This window comes from Lithobates pipiens, unplaced genomic scaffold, assembly GCF_037356315.1.
Source record: "Lithobates pipiens isolate NorthernLeopardFrog02 unplaced genomic scaffold, aLitPip1_a1.2 Scaffold_13, whole genome shotgun sequence".
NCBI classification, from domain to species: Eukaryota; Metazoa; Chordata; class Amphibia; order Anura; family Ranidae; genus Lithobates; species Lithobates pipiens.
In genome coordinates this window covers 73267591-73291430 of record NW_027507718.1, presented here as the reverse complement: position 1 = coordinate 73291430, position 23840 = coordinate 73267591, and the positions used below count along the sequence as shown (strand labels likewise).

The window sequence follows — 23840 nt, the reverse complement described above, 5'->3', positions numbered from 1 at the left end:
ATTTGGATTTTTAACTCTTTATTAAAAGGAAGCTTTGCACAATGCTGGTGTTTTTGTTTTTCCATTTCAGGGATTTAAAATTGCACCTATGTAGGTTTTAAAGCTTCCGTCTTCATGTTATATTTCTTTTTAAAATGGTGAATTTTACATCACAACATGATTATTGTTCATAGTTAGGCAACTGCCACTCATTATTGTGTCTATTTGTCTGTTCTTTGCAAGATCTGCTGTAATAATGTATAGATTACATTTTTAAAAATCCAGATGGAAGTGATTGTGCCGTCCTTAGGAAGCAACTAATGCTTCTTTTTTCCCCAAAAGATTTTATACTATATATTTTCTACCATGATCTCCTGTTAGGGTGTTGTTCTGTATGCTCTCACTGTATATAGGAACCCTCTCTTACTTGCTCCCAAGATGGGTTATTGGATTTGTAGTGAACATAGAGCAGTGCACATGGCCCACATAACATGCACTGATTGTTCCTAACAAATGTAAGTGAGGTGGTAAAAGGAGAGGTTCAGGAGCCCACAGAGGACGTTACAAAGTGGCAGGAAAAAAAAAAGTAATGTTCTCTTCATATTTAAAGCCCCAGAGCAGCCAAAAAATAAATAAAACAACCACAGAAAAATCAGCACAAGGGACACAACTTACAATCGATAGGATGTGTCATTGTGCTGATTCCTCTTCTGTTAAACCTTCCTCTGTTCATGTCAGCAACCCTCAGGGGGTTGGAGCTAATCAATCCTCCATTCATAGATCCTGTTTAATTCATAGAAGCTGTAGTATATATCTTCTATGAATGGAGCAGCTGGGTAAAAAGGGCAGACAGTCAGGCTCTCGATGATTACCATCGATTCAAATAGACCATTTTATGCTCTAGGGTGTCTACTAAAAAAAATATTATATATATATATATATATATATATATATATATATATATATATATATATATATATATATATATATATATATATATATATATATATATAATGTTTGGGGGTTACAAGTAATTTTCTAGCAAAAAAAAATAATAATGATTTTAACTTGAAACCAACAAATGTTAAAAAAAAACAACACTAAACCTTTTTCTAACACCTGTAGGGGCAATGGCATAATGAGCTAGTATGCACCGCATACTAGCCCATTATGAAATACTTACCTTAGAACAAGGCGCCAGCATCTTACTCACTCCACGCCAAGGGAGCCGACATGTGTCTTCCGGGTATTGTGGCTTCGGTGGCCGTGGTCGCTCCCATGCATGCGCGCGAGTTTTCTTCCTGGCAGGGTCTGGCGTCTGCCGGACTTTCAGTCAAGAATCCCCGGTGCACAAGCGCCTTTTTACCTACAGGTAAGCCTTATTATAGGCTTACCTGTAAATCAAAGTTAAAAATTTGACTATACAACCACTTTAAGTGGTAAAACTTTTTTCAATTACACAAAGTCTATTCCATTGACAAATTGTTACAATGTTTATACTTAAGTTCAACTGATAAAGAATGTTTTGATTCTTGGCAGATGGCCCAGTTTTTCCCTTCCTTTATTTTGAAGGCTGTGGCTTCAGAAGAGCAGAGAGAATTCTTTGCATAGAAAGAATTGTGAAACGCTTTAGTCAAGATCGCAATAACGATTCTTGACAATTATTTGTGAAGCTCGAATATCCATATTGGAGGTTTGGTGGAGTATGGTGTATAAACCAGGAATTGATGTCTGTTCTAGAGTCCTGATTTGGGGTGGAAATAAGAGGGAGGGACCTAGAGGTTTTTAAAAATGTATTCATCAGTTGTAATAACCCCTACCGCACCAGAAGATTATGCTGGCTGGGGGAGGGAAAGCATGAATGGAGGAGGATTTCAGCTAACAGAGGCATCAGCACAAGGGATACAAGCCCCGTACACATGGGCTGAATGTCAGGCTGTATCGGCCGGTTCAATTGAAACTAGCCAACATTTGGCCCACGTGCAGCCAGTCTGACAGAAGCTGGACGTTCGGCCAGGCTTCTGTCGAAAGGGCATGACCCAAAAAGGTCTGCTGACTGGCTCCCTACCAGCGCTCTTAGTATGTGTACTTAGGGGTCTGTTTATAATTTTGTTTCACACAAAATTTCCACAACTTTCACCTAGAATGAACACATTTTTCCAATGGAAATGAATTAGAAAATGTGAAATTGGAGGGAAAGCTTGTGTGGGGGGAAAAAAAAATTATATAAAAACAGACCCCTGTGGTAAATAATTGCATTAAGGATTATACCAAAAAATGTTTTAATATTTTAAATTAAAAAATGGGAATTTTTTCAAATTCTTGTAAATGTCTGATACATTTGTAAAAAATCTACTCCATGATTAGCTATAAAAATTTGATTTTAAAACTAAAATAATTTAAATATTGCCTTTAATATGATAAAGCGCACAAGTCATTTAAGTCCACTGCAAACGTCGTATATGAGTTCAAGGTGATTACCACAAGTCATTGTAGTAGGTTAACGCATTAGTGGTGTGCTATCCTAATTGTCATAATGGCTGATTAAAAGCCTCAGGGGCTTTAAACAATTGTGTATTCTCCCTATTATCACCACACTTTCTACTCTCTATCTGAATGGCTCTTTTGTACTTAAGTGAAGACCTAACAAAAACAAAGAGAGGGCATCAGTTACAACTTTAATATGCAAACTAAATGCTGCTTGACAAGCACAGGCAGCCCCAAAGCAAATAAGCCATTAATAGCAAAACAAACAGGACTAGTGTCTGGAAGGTGGATCAAAAAAAGCTGAGTAGTTGAGACAGATTAGTTGTTTTTTTTGCTGGCTAGCTTGAAAGTGTGCTAGGGACCCCCTCTATAGCATTTGGGAAGGTGGAGGAATGCCATCTATGTAGAACTAGTGCTCCAACTTGAACCCTCCTGGGAATCGATATGAAAAGGTTGACAAGCACCAGTCTACAGGACAAAATCCAACTGAAAAATAAATTCATTTGAAACTTTAAATGCATAGAAATGCTGGAAGTAGAAAGCAGTTATTGGCCAAATTCTCTTGATTTATGGTTCTTATCCAGGAAAAAAGATCATAATAGCCTGCTTAACGTTTATACCATACCGCTGGGTATCTCTATCACAATTCACGACATGATGCATGACAGTTAGTATTGTGAACTGTGGGGGCAGTGCAAACAGGAAGCGTTTGTATTCCTAATTTCATTGATAAAAACGTACAAACCACACTTCTCAGCAATGCAGATTAGATCTGCAGAAGACATTTTTAGTACAATGTTTCCAGTAACAGAGCTTGTGGAAACCTTGTTTCAATTGTTCCCTGGCGTTTTAATATTTAAAAAACGCATTCAAGAACCCTTTAAAGAACATATGCTATGCAGGACTTTGTAGAGGAAAAAAACTGTGCTGACATAATCAACAAGAAGGACCCATAAAGCATTTTTACAATGTGTCTGTGAGAATGCTTTTGTGTATATTTCATATTTCCATCTTTCAATGGATTTTAAATCTGCATTTCCAAATGTACTTTCTGCAGCTAAGTGCGTTATTATATATGCATGTCACAAGCAGTACTGATCTCACCCAATCAGCAAATGTAAAATAACTAATCGATGAGAACAATATCACTGAAGACTAGTCATGTGCTATGGGACAGAGTTTTTTTTGTTTTTTTTTAACATATACACACACGCACACACACACACACACACACACACACACACACACATTTAAAAAAATGCTTTGTTTAATTTGACCTAATAAATCCTGCCATATATTAACAGGCAGCTGGTTTAATGCATTGTTTCACCACAACTGTCACCAACAGAACCGAATAGGTTCTATAAAGAAAACAAAACACTTAACACAATGAGATTAGGGATAACAGGTATGAAATATGGACTGTGATGCAATTCAGCGTAATAAAAAAAAAAAAAAAAGCACAGTTACATTATACCCCAGAGGCACTAGTGTGATTTCCACTGCAGATACAGAAGAGTAACATTCACTAGATGGAAACTGCATCTTCTTATGGAAGAAGTGACTTGACAATACACACCAACAATACATACGTTTAAACAAGATCATCAACATTGTTTCTGGATATCCATGAGCCAGGGGGTTCATACACACACATACACACATATATAACATACATAGCTCACTGGATTTAAATAAATCTCCTTAAAAGGAAGAATTGACTGTCAACAATACACCCCAACAATTCATGGTTTCACCAGCCATCATCAACCCACAAACACTAGGCTCACTGGATGAAAATGCATCTCCTTATGAAGAAGTGATGGGCATACACTCCAAAAATGATGGTTGTATCATGAAAGTCAACCTAATCTCCAGACATTTATAGGACAGAAGTGGTCACAGGAATATACAACATTTCATAAAGACACACAAACTATAATATATTATATACATACACACACATATATATATATATACATATACATACATACACACTCAATTAAGCTCATTGAATAAATATAGTGTGTCCTTGTGGTAACTGACATACACCCCTACAATTCAGGGTTTAACGAAGATCAACTTAATCTCTGAACATCGATCAAAAGAAGAGAGGTTCACAAGTACACCCCCTACTTTATACACATATACATACATACACGCATCATTTTATTTTTTTTATTTTTAAAGTATAATAATATCAACTTGACTAAGCTCACTGCATACAATGACTGTCCTTATGGAAGGAGGGACTAACATACACCTTAACAATTCATGGTGTAACACTAAGATCGTCAACCTAAACTGTGTAGGATTTGGGTTTACAGGTAGGCTCACTATAGATTACACATGTTTCTTTCTTTTAGATGGAGCGCTTTGAATTAAACTTGCAAGTCCTTATTAAAAGAAGGCATGCACCCAAACATGGTTTAATCAAGACACAAGACATCTATACTACAGAAGTTGGCAGGTAGATGCATTATATAATTACTCCCCCCCCCCAAAGATTAAGCCTATTGAATGGAATTTGCATCTGCTTATGGAAGTAGTGATTGACATACATCCCAACCATTCATGGTTTAATCAAGACATCTATTGAGGAGTTGACAAGCACATACACAGATGATATTATTATTATTATTATTATATAGGATTTATATAGCACCGACAGTTTACGCAGCACTTTACAACATTAGGGATATATATATATATATATATATATATATATATATATATATATATATATATATATATATATATATACACACACACACACATAGTGTATAATAAATAAATGAGTTGACAAGTACACACACACACACACACACACACACTATTATTATATACATATTATTATTATTTTATATTATACACACACACACACACACACAGTCTATCTATACATTCCTAATTATTTTTTAATGTATATTTTTTTCAGATGAAGCTTATTGATTGGAATGTACATGTGCCTGTAGCAGTAGTGATTGCCATATATCCCAAGCATTGATGGATTGATAGGTGGAAGGTGCCCAGGTACACACACCTATTACTATGATGGATGGGTAGGTGTAGAGATCAGCCAGGTATGGTTGGTGATGATGATTGGCATGATGTAACCCCCCCGATGCCCGTGTGTCTCTCTCACACACAGACACATGAGGGTGTATGGATAGTTACCATGCTAGCGGCGCCTCCTGCAGCTCGAGCACAGCTCGGTGTTGGTGCTCCTGGCTCCCTCGTCCTCTATTGTGATGCGGGCTCCTCCAGGTAATTAGGGTAATGTCCCTGGCATTAGGTATTGGTCCCGATGGTGTGCTCTAATCATCGCCAGGTGTGGGGCCCCTCCTAGGACTCGTCCAGTGTATTGTGGCTCCGGGGGATCCCATAGCTCGGGCGGCACAGGAGAACACTCCTCTACACAGATGGCAGCGCCGGGTTGCATGAAGGAGAACGCTGGCTTCCACCTCTCCTACTCACCATGCCTAGGGCTTTTTCTTTTTAGTCCTCTTCCTTTAAGATGCGTTTGTGCTGCCCTCGCCAACAGAGACGGGAGGAGGGTAGAGGGCAACGAGACGATGCCAGCCAGCAGTGCCTTCTCTATCTGTCTGCGGCTCTACACTAGACCCGGCGGCTGGCAGTGGGGCCGCGCATGCGCACTCCAGGCCCGCTGCCATACAGAGCACGGCGCAGGAGGGAGGGAGAGAAGAAAAGAAGAAGGGGATAAAAAAAAAGGGGGGTTTATAGGGCTGCTGTGCAGGTTTGGGAAAGTAACAAAGCCGCAGCGTGCGTTTCTTTTCTTTTTTTTTTTTTAGAAGAGGAGAGTGCAGAGGAAGAGCGCAGGGCAATGGGAAGGAGAGAGTGATAAGCAGCATGAATGGAGGAAGAAGCCGCACACAGACAGCAGTAATGGATCCTAGAGAACAAGAGGCTGATCACTATTACTGCTCACCTGTACTGGGCTCTATGGACACAGCACACTGGGGGCTCAGTATGGCCCACATAGCAATCACAACATTGCTTACATATCATTTGCATTTATTTCATTTGTACTAATGTTGGAGAATAACCACTAAAGATAAATATAATTGCAAGCAGGCAGGGTTTTTTGCATGTCTCTTTTGCAACAAAATCTTTACCTGCCTCTTCCCAATCCCCTATGGAATGTACACAGAGCTGTGTATTCGCAGCACACTGCCTATGTGCCGGGATGACTGCATAGCTCCCAACAGTCCCTGATTTGGATCAAAGTCCCTCTGCCCCTCTTTCCTCCTCATTTGTCCCTCTTTTTGGTCTGAACTATATTAATCACTTACCCACTGATAGGTATGCGGTGCATATTAGCTCATTATGCCTTTTCCCTTGCAGGTTAGAAAAAAAAAAAAAAAAACGTCAGCGGGTTTACTCCCACTTTAAACCCCCTTCCTAACCAGACCAATTTTCGGCTTTCGGTGCTCTAACACTTTGAATGACAATTACTCAGTCATGCAACACTGTACTCATATGAAATGTTTGTCCTTTTTTTTTCACACAAATAGAGCTTTCTTTTGATGGTATTTAACCAGTTCCCGACCGGCGCACGCCGATGTACGTCGGCAGAATGGCACGAGCAGGCATATTGACGTACAGGTACGTCCAATCTTCAATACCGCCCTGCCATCGCGAGCGCACCGCCAGCGGTGCGCTCGTGTGCCGGTCGGGCCACCGTGAGTCTGGTCGCGGGTCCCGCGGACTCGATTGCCACGGGCATACCCGCGATCGTCTCACGGGGCGGCTGAATGGAGGAAATGCCGTGTAAACAGCATTTCCCCATTCTGCCTAGCAACTAGTGACGCTGATCTCTGCTCCGTGTGATTGGAGCAGAGATCAGTGTTCACTAAATGAAAGCTCCGCCCCCACACAGTTAGTAACACACCCCTAGGAACACTTAACCCCTACACTGCCAGTGTCATTTACACAGGAATCACTGCATTTATATAGCAGTGATTAATGTATAAATGACAATGGTCCCAAAAATATCCGATGTGTCCGCCGCAATGTCACAGTCACAATAAAAATCGCCGCCATTACTAGTAAAAGAAAAAATTATAAAAAATTATTAATAAAAATGCCATAAAACTATCCCCTATTTTGTAAACGCTATAACTTTTGCGCAAACCAATCAATAATCGCTTATTGCGATTTTTTTTTACCAAAAATATGTAGAAGAATACGTATCGGCCTAAACTGAGGGAAAAAAAATTTTTGGATATATTTTTGGGGGATATTTATTATGACAAAAAGTAAAAAATAATGCGTTTTTTCAAAATTGTCGCTCTATTTTTGTTTATAGCGCAAAAAATAAAAACCGCAGAGGTGATCAAATACCACCAAAAGAAAGCTCTATTTGTGTGAAAGAAAGGACGTCAATTTTGTTTGGGAGCCACGTCACACGACCGCGCAATTGTTAGTTAAAGCAACACAGTGCCGAATCGCAAAAAGTGGTCTGGTCTTTGACCAGCAAAATGGTCCGGTCTGTAAGTAGTTAATCACCGCTGGGTTTTTTATTTTTTGCGCTATAAATCAAAAAAGACTGAAAATTCGTAAAAAAAAAAAAAAAAAAAAAATATTTGTTTCTGTTAAAATTTATTGTATTGTATTGGCGAGTATTGGCAGAGTATTACATTGTGTTGGCAGAGTATTGCATATTATTGCTGCAGAGTACTGCAGAGTATGGCAGTACTGGCAGTGGCAGAATATGGGCACTGAGCAGCGCTGTGGGCTGGATCTGTAGTGCCCACAGCGCTGCAAATGATCTCTCCCTCTCTCACTGTACCGATTGGTACAAAGAGGAGAGGAACCAGCAACATGATATGACGCCAGTTTGTTTACAAGTGATGCTCCGTCATTTGACGGAGCGATCATGTGGTAAACGGCCGCTATCAGCGGCCGTTTACCGTGATCCGTGATGCACCAGGTCCCCCGGACCCGGTGGTCACAGATGTTCCCGGGTGCGCACCCCAAGGGGCACGCGGGAGCAAGATTCTGTGAGGACGTCCATGGACACCCTCCCAGAATAAGCCGACCACACTGTAGCCGTCTTTCAGCTATGGCCCAGTCGGCATGTGGTTAAGGATGAGCTCCAGCGTGTTCGCACAGCCTATACGCAGAGCTCGCCAGAAAGTCAGCACTGTGCTGCACTAATCACAGGCAGTGAGACATTTCCCAATCTCTGCAGTCACGCATCGGGAAATGTCTCACTGCCTGCGATTAGCGCAGTGCAGTGCCGACGCCCTGGCGGGTTCTGCACGTGGGCTGTGTGAACGCGTTGGAGCTCATGCTTAATCAGTATAGTTGTATATAAAATGCCCTTTTTATCTTTCAAAAAGTGTTTCCCAGTGCTAAACCTTTCATTCAATTTCTAAATTGCTGCATTTGTAAATATCAAAAGCCAGTATAAACTAATAGTAGTGGTAAAAAAGCAGCTATGGGTTTACCTAATATTTTTGTATAAGTCTCCTTTAAGTCTCCTTTAAGAGGACATGCTAGGGGGTGTGTCCTATGTCTACATACTTTTGCTAATAGGTGTCCATTGTTCCTACCTCAGAAAGTTCAGAGGTATGTGATTGTACCCCTACACACAGCACTAGGGTGACCGGATCAAATTCCAGATACAACACTAGCTGCCTAGAGTTTACATGTTCTCCCTGTGCATGCATGGTTTCCACATTTCAAAGATACACTGATAGGTTAATTGGCTCCTGTCTAAATTGGCCCTAGTATATGTATGAATGTGATTTTGGGACCTTAGATTGTAAGCTCCTTGAGGGCAGGGACTGAGGTGAATATACAGTATACAGCCGTGGCCAAAAGTTTTGAGAATGGTACAAATATACATTTTCACAAAGTGTGCTGCCTCAGTTTTTATGATGGCGATTTGCATATACCCCAGAATGTTATGAAGAGTTTTGAAGAAAATACATGGGCGATGGACTTTTTAGGCACGGATCCATGCCTAAAAAGTCCATAGCCCATGTATTTTCTTCCTTTTTCTTCAAAACTTAAATGTAGGACGCGGCACGTTTGGACTCTTTTTGTATCCACCCGACCACACAGTGTTTTGATACAATAAAATTATATGTTCTGAAGAGTGAACAGATGAATTGCAATTAAGTGCAAAGTCCCTCTTTGCAATGAACATGAACTTAATCCCCCCCCCCCCCAAAAAAAATAATTTCCACTGCATTTGTGAAGAAGGCTTCAGGGAACCCAAGAAAGTCCAACAAGCGCCAGGACCATGTCCTACAGTTGATTCAGCTGTGGCATCTGGGGGGAAGGCAAGTGTGAGTGCATCTGCACACACTGTGAGGAGAAGACTTTTACAGGATGGACTGGTGTCAGGAAGGGCAGCAAAGAAGCCACTTCTCCAGGAAAAACATCAGGGACAGACTTATATTATGCAAAAGGTACAGGGATTGGACTGCTGAGGACTGGGGTAAGGTAATTTTCTCTGATGAATCCCCTTTTTGATTGTTTGGGGCATCTGGCAAAAATAAAAAAACTTGTCCGGAGAAGAAAAGGTAAGGTCTACCATCAGTTCTATGCCATACCAACAGTAAGTATCCTGAGACAATTCATGTGTGGGGTTGCTTCTCAGCCAAGGGAGTGGGCCCACTCACAATTTTGCCTATGAGCACAGCCATGAATAAAAAATGGTACAAAAACATCCCCCGAGAGCAACTTCTCTCAAACATCTAAGAACAGTTTGGTGAGGAACAATGTCTTTTCAAGCATGATGGAGCACCTTGCCATAAGGCAAAAACTATAACTAAGTGGCTTGGGGAACAAAGCATGTCAATTTTGTGTCCATGGCCTGGAAACTCCCCAGACCTTAATCCCATTGAGAACTTGTGGTCAATCCCCAAGAGGCAGGTGAATAAAAATTCCCCCACAAATTCTGACAAACTCCAAGCATTGATTATGCAAGACTGAGCTGCCTTCAGTCAGGATGTGGCCCAGAAGTTGATTGACAACATGCCAGAGAGAATTGCAGCGGTCTTGAAAAAGAAGGGTCAACACTGCAAATATTCACTCTTTGCATAAACCTAATGTAATTGTCTATACAAGCCTTTGACACCTATGAAATGCTTATAATTATACTTCATTATACTATAATTGACATGAAATTTTCATCACATGTTGGTAATAACCCATGCAATCCATACAGACAAAGAAACCAAAACAAATATGTTCAGAAATTAAGTTATGCCTAATAAAATTAAATGACACAGGGAAAAAGTATTCAACATGCTACCTGAAATGTATTTATTATTTCATACAAAATCTTTTGGTAATGACACCTTCAAGATGCCTCCTGTATGGAGAAACTAGTCACATGCATTGCTCAGGTGTTTTTGGCCCATTCTTCCACACAAACTTTTGAAGGTTCCGTGGGCCTCTTCTATGAACTATGATCTTTAGTTCTTTCCATAGATTTTCTATTGGATTCAAGTCAGGTAATTGGATGGGCTGTTCTAGCAGCTTTATTTTCTTTGAAACCAATTGAGAGTTTCCCTGGCTTTGTTTTTGGGATCATTGTCTTGCTGAAATGTCCACCCTCGTTTCATCTTCATCATCCTGGTCCATGGCGGCAGATTTTTATCAAGAATGTCTTGATACATTTTTCCATTCATCCTTTCTTCAATGATATGAAGTTTGGCAGTACTGTATGCTGAAAAAACAGCCACCCCACCATGATGTCCTACCCCCAAACTTCACTGTTGCTATGGTGTTTTTGGGATGCTGTGGATTTCCATTTGACCTCCAAACATAGTGTGTGTTATGGCTTGCAAACAGTAAAATTTTGGTCTCTCAGTATTTCACAGGCTTGTCTAAATGTTGTGCAGCAAACTTTAAACTAGCTTCAACATGCTTTTCCTTCAGCACTGGAGTCTTGCGTAGTGAGCGTTCATACAAGCCCTTGCGGTTGAGTGCATTACTTATTGTTTTTTTTTTTAAACAATTGTACCTGCTAATCTCAGGTCTTTCTGAAGCTTTACACATGTGGTCCTTGGCTCTTGGACAATTCTTCTGATAATTATTTTCACTCCTCTTTCAGAAATTTTGCGAGGAGTACCAGGTCGTGGCCAGTTTATGTTGAAATTATATTCTTTTCACTTCTGGATTATGGACCCAACAGTGCTCACTGGAACACTCAGAAGTTTAGAAATCCTTCTGCAACCAATGCCATCAGTATGTTTTGCAACAATAAGGTTGTAAAGGTCTTGAGATGTTTCTTGTGAGACACCTTTTTATAGGCCATTAGTTGAGACTGAACACGCTAATATTAATTTGCACTGACAAGGGGCAGGATTGCTTTCTAATTACTGATAGATTTCAGCTGATGTCTTGGCTTTCCATGCCTTTTTGCACCTTCCCTTTCTTCCTGTGTTCAATACTTTTTCCCTGTGTCATTTCATTTTATTACACATAACTTCATTTGTTTTTTGGTTTCTTTGTATGTATGTATTACACGGGTTGTTACCGACATGTGGTGAACATTTCATGTCAATAGCACCTTTAAAAATATATTTACCTAGAAAAAGGGTGACGTGTTCAATACTTATTTTACCTGCTGTATATATTTGGAGAGTAAATTGACAGCGCTATATATATAGTAAGTACCTGTAATAAATAAAATGTATGGAAGTGACATGATCCAACACTGTCCAATATAAACAGGTGAAGACCAGCACCCAGAAGAAGCCGGGTAGAAGATGCCAATGAGGGAATTTGCTGGCATTCGGAATGTTGGAACTAAAATATTCCTACCTCTACCTGGAGCCTGGGTTCACACTATAGTGATGCGGGAACCGGCGCGATTCCAGCGCCGGTTCCCGCATCACATCTCTCCCACAGGCAGCTTACACTGCCCTCTGCGAACTATTGCGGGTGTCAATACAAAGTTAATGACACCCCCAGATCAGTTCACAGATCGCAGTACGAATAGTGGATTTGGACAGGATCCAATTCTAGTGCGTGGAGAAAAAAAGTCGATGAACCTTTTTTAATGTGAATCTAATGAGAGATCAGCCATACAACTGTATGGCTGAACTTGCATTGCACAGACATCACATGTGATCAGCACAGCAATGAGGGTGTGGATCAAATGCGGTGTCTGTGTTCGCTATAGTGTGATCCCAGGCTAAAGCAGTATTAAACCCAAAACCAGAAATGTATTATATTTCAGCTTACCATTCATTAGATGTGGTGGCTGCATCCGTTTTCTTTTCTTTGCTGTTTCCTCCTCTGATTTCACCTGGTGATCTGGCCAGTAACACACCTCCTGTATTAGTGAGACACAACTCTGGAGGAATGAGCACAGCAGACAGCAGCATTGTCAGTCTGGGTGGGAGGGGAGTGTTAGATATATTAGCAGATTTAGATACACTAACAAGTTGAAGCCAAATTTCAGCTCACACTTTATAGTCAGTTATAGCAAACAGTTTTTTTTTTTTTTCATTTTGGAATAAAGATTTTGCATGAATAAATAAAAGTTGATCATATTATTCACCCCTGTCAGTGTTAAATAATTTGTCCCATCCACGTAAACTGATACATTCTGCTGGAGAGTTTGTGCTTTTGAAAAACAACAGATTTGCTGGCTGGATCACCAGATGAAAATAGAAGAAAGAAAGCCTAAAAAAGAAACAAATGCAGCCATCACATCTAAAAATTGGTAAGCTGCAATATAATAAATCTTTGCTTTTGAGTTTAAAGCGGCGGTCCACCCTAAAATAGACCTTCCTCTCATCGGAATCCTCCCCCCCTCCGGCACCACAATTGGCACCTTTCAGGGGGGAGGGGGGTGCAGTTACCTGGATAATCCAGGAAACTGCACCCACTTCCGGGATAGCTCTCTGCGGAAAGGGGCGTAGATTACGCCCCTTTCCGCAAGTGCCCGCCCCCTTCCGCAAGTGCCCCGCTGCCTGCTGGGAAACACACAGATCCCAGAGGCAGCGGGGACCGTCCTTATTGCGCAGCGCAACTCGCGCATGCGCAGTAGGGAACCGGGAAATGAAGCCGAAAGGCTCCATTTCCTGATTCCCATACCCAAGATGGCGGCGGCAGCACACGAGTGACGATCTACAGATCGGCTTCGGGTGCCGACATCGCGGGCGCGCTGGACAGGTAAGTGTCACTATTTTAAAAGTCAGCAGCTGCAGTATTTGTAGCTGCTGGCTTTTAAAAAAAAAAAAAAAAGCGGAGTCCCGGTGGACTTCCGCTTTAATACTGCCGTAAGGACTCATTGAGATGGGCAGTAAAAACAGGCATTGGTTGTGCTGAAGTTGATCTATCAACTGACTTCAGTACAAGTAGCCTGTCAGACTGTTCTCGTGCGATCACTGCCACCGGCTATAGCTGCCAGCAGTGATCGTTGTCTTGGTGACGGAGGGGACTGTCAGAATACAATAGCGTAGCGGGAGGGATTCCTCCATCAACACAGTCAAGCAATTTTCTTTCCTTCCACTTGTTGAAGGAAAGAAAATTGTATAATGTATGGCTTGTTTGAAGGGATTGTAAAGTCTCGCTTTATTTTTCTAGCAAAATAACAAACACATTATACTTCCCTGCTCTGTACAACGATTTTGCACAGGACAGCCCAGATCCTCCTCTTCGTGGGTTCCTGGCTGGAGCTCCTGGCCCCTCCCTCCAGTTGAGTGCCCCCCACCAGCAAGAAGCTTGCTATGGGGACACCCGAGCCGAGCAGCAGCTCCTTGTATCCATTCAAACATGGAGCTGCTGTTCAGCCCCACCCCCTCTCTCTCCTGATTGGCTAACTGAGTTTGAAAGTAGTGGGAGCCAATGGCGCCGCCGCTGTGTCTCAGCCAATCAGGGGGAGAGTCCTGGACTGCTGAGGCATTCATACACATCGCTGGAGGGGGCTCAGGTAAGTATTGGGGGGGGGCTGCTGCACACTGAAGGCTTTTTATCTTAATGCATAGAATGCATTAAGATAAAAAACCTTTTGACTTTACAACCCCTTTAAGAAGTAAACAAAAACCATTATTGGGCCATTTGTTTAGCCTGTTTCCATTTTTGCAGTCAGCCCCTACTATATTCGTTGTGTGTTCTTATTCACACAGAGTACCAGCAAAAAAAAAGAACTGCTTGATACCTTTCAGATGTTTCTGAGGTAAAGGCCTCATATCAGGTTGTAAGTGTTTCTGGAAGGTCTCAGGTTCTTAATTAACATACAATGCAGGAGGTGGGTTTTCAAATTTTAACCTTTTGTTAGGGAAGACTGTGTTCAGATCTAGTTTACAACTGATAATGAGATATGTCAGCACAGTATAAACAAGGTTAATTATAGTAAACAATACTCCAAAGCCCCCTCCTAAACATTGCAAAGCAGGGAGAGCTAGGATTTTTAAGCAAGTAAAACACAGTCTGAACAAGCGAAATGTAAGGGATTCCTCCATCCATACTGAACTCGTCAATGGTCATGGCTCCTCCTCTTCGCATTCCCTTATAGCAAGCCATTTGCTATTGGGGCACACAGTGCGTGGCTCACTCCCGAACAATGTGTGTCTATAGAGCCGCGCTACTACATTTTATTGACAGCAACAGGAACCATTGGCTTCTGCTGCGGCCTGAGTCCTTGTGTGAAGAGGGCAGAGAGGGGAGAAGGGATACAGCCATGCACAGCACTGGATCTACTCTCCTCTCTCTTCCCCTTCACACAGGAAGGGGGGCAGAGAAGTAGATTATATTTTTTACCTTGATGCAGGGAATGCATTAAAGTAAAAAATATTTTGGCTTTAGAACCACTTTATTAAATACCTGAACATTGGCTTTATCTGATTGGATGCAGGCACTGTTCAGCTTACAATTTTCCACCCGACTCCTTCAGAAAATATCAATTGAAACCTGGTCAATCTGGGTGGTGCTGACAGGGTCACCCATGGCTCAAATTTCAGCCGATTCAGCAGGAATTGGCCGAAATGTATAACTGCGGCTTGGGGAGTAAGGGAGGGTCGAACTGGCCTACCAGGATAGAGGGAGGGTTTCCTGGTAGGCCGCCTGCCCTGGGGCCGCTTCAGTGTTGCCATCCGCCTGCCCAAGGCACCCATATAAAGTATGGCTGGGGGCTTACAGTGCAACTGCGCATGCACTGTTCCCAAAGTCTGTCAGGCTCAAGAAAGCTGTACATACTCGGCCGAGCGGCTGCAAGCACAGTGACATAATGGCGCCACCTGGCATCATTTTTGAATGTGAGGCACCGGTTTCAGCGCAGCAACGGTGCCTCGTCATCACATCAGCAGGTAAGAACGGACCACTCCACAGCCTCTGACCACCCCTTGCACCATGTCCGCTGCCTCTGACATCTCCTGCACCATGTCTGCAGCCACTGACCACCCCCTGCACCATGTCCGCAGCCGCTGACCACCACCTGCGCCATGTCCGCAGCCAGTGACCACCCCCTGCACCATGTCCGCAGCCGCTGACAACTACATGCACCATTTCTGCAGCCACTGACCACCACCTGCACCATGTCCGCAGCTGCTGACCACCACCTGTATCATGTCTGCAGCCGCTGATCACCACCTGTGCCATGTCTGCAGCCGCAGACCACCCCCTGCACCATGTCCACAGCCCCTGACCACCACCTGCACCATGTCCGCAGTTGCTGACCACCACCTGTACCATGTCCGCAGCCTCTGACATCTCCTGCACCATGTCTGCAGCCACTGACCACCACCTGCACCATGTCCACAGGTGCTGACCATCACCTGTACCATGTCCACAGCCTCTGACATCTCCGACACCATGTCCGCAGCCGCTGACCACCACCTGCATCGTGTCTTCAGCCGCTTACCACTACCTGCCCCATGTCCACAGCCGCTGACCACTACCTGGACCTTGTCCGCAGTCACTGACCACCACCTGCACCATGTCTGCAGCCACTGACCACCACCGGTACCATGTCTGAAACCGCTGACCATCACCTGTGCCATGTCCACAGCGTCTGACATCTCCTGCACCATGTCCGCAGCCGCTGACCACCACCTGCACCATGTCCGCAGCCGTTGATCATCACATGTACCATTTCCGCAGCCTCTGACATCTCCTGCACCATGTCCGCAGCCGCTGACCACCACCTGCACCATGTCCGCAGCCGTTGATCATCACATGTACCATTTCCGCAGCCTCTGACATCTCCTGCACCATGTCCGCAGCCTCTTGGTGGCTACTTCACAGCAAGTGAAAGGAATGCCCCTTCCACCTTAGACAGCAGCCCCCACTCATAGATTGCCACTCACCTCCTAAATAGAACTGTCAGTGGTGGAATGCCTTCTCATTTCTGTCACCAGGACAGGAAGTTGGAGTATATCTCCCTAATGGGATGCATTACAAATCTGACAAAGGTTCTATCCCTTCACCGCTCTATCCAACTCTATAAAAATGTTGGCCTCAATTCTACTTCAAAGTTCTCCTGATATACTGCATCCAATTCATTCAAACACTTATTTAATTTGCCCCACCTTCCCCAGTGAATCTCTAACTTTTTATAACTGTTAAGCTATTTTACACTCCCGATTCCTAAATCCATCCAGCTCATCCATGCCATTGGGAAGTGTGAGCACTGCTAGGAGGAGGAATTTGTGATTGGAAAGAGCCTTTGATGCTTTGCTTTAAGGCCCCATTCACACTTTGCGTAGCAGAATCACGTCCCTGCTCCCAATTTTGTGTGGGTGATTTTCATGCTATGTCACACTTTGGGTAACCCATTCACTTTAATGGCCTGCTCTATGTGCATTTGTCTTGTTTTTGGTTTTGCATTTTTTTACAGTTGCATTCTGCCGCAAAATCACACCCCGTTTGTGGAATGAATGGCGCCCAAACGATCGTTGCCGGTTTTGCCCAGATTGCCATGCAATTTGGAATCGTGGCCCGAATCGCAAAATGGCAAAGTGTGAATGGTACTTAGTAGTACTAACATGACTGTACTTGGAAACTGCCAAGGGAGCTCAGGGCAGTTAACAGTAAAAGTTACACTTTATCCATAGTCAAAACATGCCATTTTAGTTCTAGAGCCAGAACCTCTGGCAGGTATTTATTGCTTCCTGTGACCTTTGTCACCAGGAACAGAAAGTCAGGAAAAATGTAAATGATTACTGTTGTCACTAGAACTGATAGTGAGGTATAATCTTCCAATGGGGCACATGTTCTGGTGACAGCTGTCTATGAAGGAATTTCCCCTCATTTTGGGGGGGATTATCATTCACTTCCAGTTGTGTGTCTGGGACAGGAAGAAAAAAAGAAATATCCTCAACAGGACACAGCAAAATAAAAATAAAAAAAGCTTCTAACCACTCTATAGTCTATCCACAGCTAAAAAAGAAAAGTGTCAGAGATATACACTTTAAACATTTTTTTTTTTTTTTTTTAACCAAATGCATGCTGGTGTACGATTGTGTTGTTACAACATATTAGATTGTTTTTCATTTTTTGTTTTTAACTCTATGCACCACAGCATGTTGCAACGTGATGCAATGATATGCAGTGACATGTATTGTGCAAAAATGCAGTAGCAATACTCCTAGTAAAAGTGCTTGTAGATTCATTCTGTGTGAATGGGGCAAACAAAATGAATGTTAGGCTATTTCTTGTATTGGACAAATGTGTTTCATTGATTTAACACTGAAAATATTGCATTAGGCCACTGGATGGTGGTAAGTATCATAGGAAATTCCTAATTTTAGCACCTTCTAGTAGCCAAATGCTGTATTTTCCATTTTAAATCAATGAAAACATTTATCTAGCACTTGAAATAGCTTGACATTCATTTTTGTGTCCCTTTCGCACAAAACTAATTACACTTTGAGTGCATGATTATTTTATTAAATTTTTTTAAATACACCCTTTAATTTTATTGTCATTTTTAGGCTTGGTTCACAAATATGCGAATTGGATGCGTTTTGAACGGCATCCGATTCACATGACCGGCTTTCTATAGAGTCGGTTCACATATGTCCAGGCTGGCTACCTCTGTTTTAAAAAAAATCCTGTACATTTTTTAGTCTGGTTCAGAGGCAATTTCAAATCAAAATTTGCACCTCACGGACTCTGGTTGTTCAATGTGATTTTTCTTGTTATTTGCTGCAATACTCTAATTTAAAAACTTAAAACAAAAAAAAAAATTTACACCGGAATCACACCTCAACCGGGGAATGAAACTGCACCAGACTCCTTTTAAAAATTACACATAAGTGAACCAGCTCTAAGACAGTTGGACAAGCACAGCTTTTTAAAGCGGTAGTAGTAATTTTTTTCACTTTGACCTACAGGTAAGCCTATAATAAGGCTTACCTGTAGGTAAAAGAATATCTCCTAAACCTGTACGGTTTAGGAGACATTCCCTTTGCATGCAGCCACTGTCTTCAGCAGCGCATGTGCTCTGAGTTCCCAGCTGAAGGTCCGGCAGATGATGCCGGACCTTGCCGGAAAGAACTCTCCGTGTGCATGCACGGTAGTGACAACATCGCGGCTCTGGCCACTCACAGCGCTGGAGCCGCAATATCTGGAAGATACGCTCAGGGAAAATGTCAGCTTCTTGGCGTGGACTGAGATCACCTGCCGACGCCTTGTTCTAAGGGGATTTTTCATAAGGAGCTAGTATGCCCTTTAAACTTTAAACTACAGGCAAGCCTATAATTAGGCTTGTCTGTAGCTGCACTGGATATCTCCTAAACCTGCATGGTTTAGGAGATATCCCTATATTTCCAACGTCATGTGGCACATGCACACTTAAGCCAACGGAAGCAATTGCACGTGCCGTTCCCAGTAGCTCCTGTACATACGCGGGAGTGACATCATTGCGGCTTTGGCCAATCACGGCGCCGGAGCCACGATACCCCCAAGTAACCTCAGGGATAGATGTGGCCGGCTGGAGGGGGAGACAAGCATGGCTGCGGGGGCTTCGTTCTTGGTAAGTAATTCATAATGAGCTAGTATGCTATGCATACTAGCTCATTATGCCTTTATCTTGCAGGGTGTTTTTTTTTTCAGGAGGGTTTACAACCACTTAAAAAAAATAAAAAATCTGCGTGTTTACTACAGCTTTAAGAAGTTGTTGCCAATTCTGCATTTCTATAAAATAGCCTATATATGCTACAATAATGATACACTTGGCCCACACAAAGCAATGTCACATACATGATAAAAGGAGTCTACACATTACACCTATTTAATAATAAAAAATTGATAAAAGGAAAGTGATTTTAATAAAGCTGTCTTTTTCGCTAGCACATTAGAATAATATAACCCAGAAAATGTGTGATTTGTGATTGAACACTTTAACACACAGCGTTAACATCTCAGCTAAGCACACCCTCCTGCCTGTATGCCTGAGCTAAAGGCAGACAGATTCCCGGATGTAACTGCTATATGAATCATCTGGCCCTTACTCAAGATGGCCACAGGCAGAAATGCCAGGGGATGTTTTTTAAAATGATTTCTCATCAAAATAAAGAATGGAGGGATCCATGGATGGGTGAGTTTTCTTTGAATATTAACATGAATTAAATTGTGTTTTTGGTGCGTGATGTCAGATGGAATGTAGTTCCAATTTAAAGAAGTGACTCTTTTTGACCACTAGAGGGCACATTAAGTCTTGTAGAAATGTCCTTATTTGACCTTGTCATAAAAGAGCTAATTTTTGTTCTAATAATCTGGTGAAGAGTGCCTTCTAGGCTTTGGACATACACTCTGCAAATCATTAGATGAATGAAACAAACAATAAGAACAATGACGAGGACCTAATATTAGTGACATCATTAGTTGTTTAATGATGTGTTACAGCAGTGTAACTTAATTGAGTTATCATGGGGTGAGTGTACATGAATATATACCAGCTTTTGTACATGGATTTCTACACATTTTCTATTTATTTTGTAGATATAGAGAACTTTAGCCTCTATAATTTGATAAATGCCTAACTTGTAATGTCAGGGATCATGGCCAAAGCCAAAAACTAAGTGCAAAATGTAACCCTGGCAAAAATATAATAAACACTGCAGAGTGATAATAGATGTATGAAGCTGGTTTACATGCTGAATGGGCAGCATTAATGACTGAAATTTGACCATTACAAATGCGCTGTCGGCATCCATTACTACAAGTACGTGAAATCTAGATATAGAAAAAAAAAAAAAAAGTGTGTTGGCTGCCCATTGATTTTTTTTTTTCTTGGATTTATGTTTATTGTTGAATTGTAACCATATTTTATAGTGCTAGTTTTGTTTTTCTTGTCTAAAGAGCAATTCATCTGCTTTGAATTAAACAAGGGTTAAATAGGGCAAATCAAGGGCTCCTGCAATGTGTGCTATGAACTTTGCTAAGAACAGAAAAAGATGTTTTATTTCCTGTTCTGAGCTCGGTAAGGACCCACAATTAAGCATATGCCTATACACAAACTTTAGAAAAAATATGCTAGTAAACAGAAAGGGTCACTTCACAGTCTTTTAACCCTTTCACTGCTTAGGGCTGCCTCCAATTTTCTGTCTTTAATACCACATCTGTAATTTCTTTTTTTTTTACACATCCACCAACAAAATTCACATACTAGATTTGACAATTCAGTAAGACCCCTTTCACACCGAGGCAGTTTTCAGGTGTTTTAGCGCTAAAAATATCGCCCTTAAAGCACCTGAAAACTGCCTCTTATGCCTCCCCAGTGTGAAAGGCTGAGTGCTTCATACTGGGGTGGTGCGCTTGCAGGACGGGAAAAAAAGTCCTGCAAGCAGCATCTTTGGGGCGGTGTAGGAGCAGTGTACACACCACTCCTACACTGCCCCTGCCCATTGACATGAATAGGCAGCACAACATGGGCACTTTTAACCCCATGTTAACCCCTTATTGGGGGGTTAATAGCGCCCTGCTAGCGGCCAAAAAGCACTGATTAAACAACAGTAAAGCGCCGCTAAAACAGCGCCAGTGTTAAAGGGATCTAAAAGACTGAATAGTTTCAGACAAAAAAGAATCTGGAAAATTAAAATGACTTGTTTTATATGGCCCACGATTGCTGCAAAAACGTTTATTAACAATATTATTTCAATACAATACAATAAATACACTAAAATCATTATAAGCGCACGCACACAACAAAATGTAGTCTCCAAAATTTCTACCTAATATTACATTTCTACTTAATATATAAGGTAAAATTATTATTATACTTATCGAATAAGTACAGTGATACCTCAGTTTGTATAAGAGCGTTTCGCAAGACGAGCTATATTTAAAAAAAAATCCTGACTTGATTTGCCAGCACTGTCTCGCAAGATAGCAGGACTAAAGCCGTTGGTGTATGTATTACCGTATATAGCCAGAGGTGAGGGGCTCTGGAGAACAAGGAGACCCTTGGAGACACTCGAAGACACTCTCAGCTGGGTGGGGCAGGCATAATGTGCGTCGGAGCACCCAAAAGCATCAACAGTTCCTGAGTGTCTCTGAGCATCCCAGAGCATCTCCGAGCGCCACCAGCACCCCCACACCTTTGGCCACATACAGTACTGCATACACCAGCAGTGGTTGTGAAACAAATCATCTGAGTTTCCATTATTTCTTATGGGGAAACTTGCTTTGATATACGAGTGCTTTGGATTACAAGCATGCTATTGGAATGAATTATGCTCGTAATCCAAAGTATTTCTGATCCACCTCTTCTCGAGTCCCCCGCCGGTGCTCCTGCCCCCCCCACCAAGTGCCTCCATAGCAAGCCACTTGTGCTCACACCCTAAATGGCTCTGAGTGTTCATAAGACACCCAGAGTGGTGCTCAGCCCCGCCCCCTCATCACTGGCTGTGATTGATAGCGGCAGGGGCCAATGGCCCACGCTGCTGTATCTAAGCCAATGATCAGGTAGAGAGCCAAGAGAGCCTCTGCTCTCGTACACATCACTGGATCGAGATCAGACTCGGGTATTTATTTAGGCGGGGCTGCGGGGGGAACTGCATGCAGACATTTTTTTTTACTGTCAATCATAGAATATAGTAAGGTTAAAAAAAATAAACCTTCAGCCTTTACAACCACTTTAGGCTTTGGCAAAAAACATAAAAACTGATCGGTTACTATGTACAGCTGCACCAGATTCTGTGTGCTCCAATTTTAGTAAATCTTCTCCAGTGTGTATTAAAGTGAAAATCAAAAGGATGATCCCAAAACTTTTAAGGCTACATTCACACAACTGCAAATAGTTTGCTGTGCTCAGAGGTGACTAGACACCACCATTGGACACAGCAAAAGCCCGTGCTATGGCTGCCACAAAAACTGGCAGAAGCGCTGACCTGGATGCACATTGGCTGCTTCCAAGGTCAGTCAGGGGCTCCATTCACATGTAACTGCTCAGATGAACAGTTTGCTTGCAAACTGCAGAGGTGACTGCCATTGATTTGTACAGAATACATGTCATACTGGAGGTCATTTTGTAGGGCTCTGGCAGTGCTCATCCTGTTCCTCCTTGCACAAACAAGCAGATACCGGTCCTGCTGATGGGTTAAGGACCTTCTATGGCCCTGTCCAGCTCTCATAGAGTAACTGCCTGTCTCCTCTGGAATCTTCTCCATGCTCTGGCAATGGCCATCTTGGATGAGTTGGACTGCCTGTGGATCTTCTATAGGGTCCAGGTATCGCCTCATGCTACCAGTAGTGACACTGACCCTAGCCAAATGCAAAACGAGTGAAAAACAGTCATGGCGTGTACATACGAGCGGAATTCTCATCGGAAAAAGCTCTGATGGTTTTCCCGTCGGAATTCCGCTCAAACTGTCTTGCCTACACGCGGTCACACCAAATTCCGACCGCCAAGAACGCTGTGACATACAACACGTACAACGGGACTAGAAGAAGGAAGTTCAATACCTAGTAGCCAATAGCTTCCATCTCGTATTTGAGTCTGAGCATGCTTGAGTTTTTGCGCGTCGGAATTGCATATACACAATCAGAATTTCTGATAGAAAGTTTTTCCATTGGAAAAATTGAGAACATGAGATCAAATTTTTGCTGGCGGGAATTCGATCAGCTAAATTCTAGTGGAACATACACATAGTCGCATTTTTCGATGAAAAGCTTTCATTGGTCTTTTGCTGGCCGAAATTCCGATCGTGTGTACGCGACATTAGAAAAGATGAATAGGGAAAAAAACATTTCCTGGTGCCTCCATGGCAGCATACCTGTGACAAGCTCCGCCTTGGCTCCTCCCTCAGGACTAGTGAATATTATAAAAGAAATGGTTAGCGCAGCCCCAGCATTCTCCTTTTTTTCCTCATACCTCATGGCAGTGAATTCTGGTCGGCGTCCTTACCTTCTGCATTTGGCAGCCTCCGTCCGGGTTC

General features: G+C 42.3%; 1 protein-coding gene across 9 annotated transcripts in view; it reads right to left on the bottom strand.

Annotated features, from left to right (window-relative positions):
* MLLT3 (MLLT3 super elongation complex subunit) overlaps positions 1-23840 on the bottom strand; it is a 387733-nt gene that overhangs the window by 342542 nt on the left and 21351 nt on the right. For 2 of the 9 annotated variants that reach the window (XM_077475208.1, XM_077475206.1), the window contains exon 1: positions 5644-6349. The exons of 1 other annotated variant lie outside the window; for it this stretch is intronic. In XM_077475208.1, coding sequence (XP_077331334.1) covers positions 5644-5646 — 3 coding nt within the window. In that variant the 5' untranslated portion in view covers positions 5647-6349. Of the gene's footprint in view, positions 1-5643; positions 6354-12696; positions 12809-23840 lie in introns of those variants that run through there. 6 more of the 9 variants (XM_077475204.1, XM_077475203.1, XM_077475205.1 and 3 more) reach the window with 6 other exon arrangements.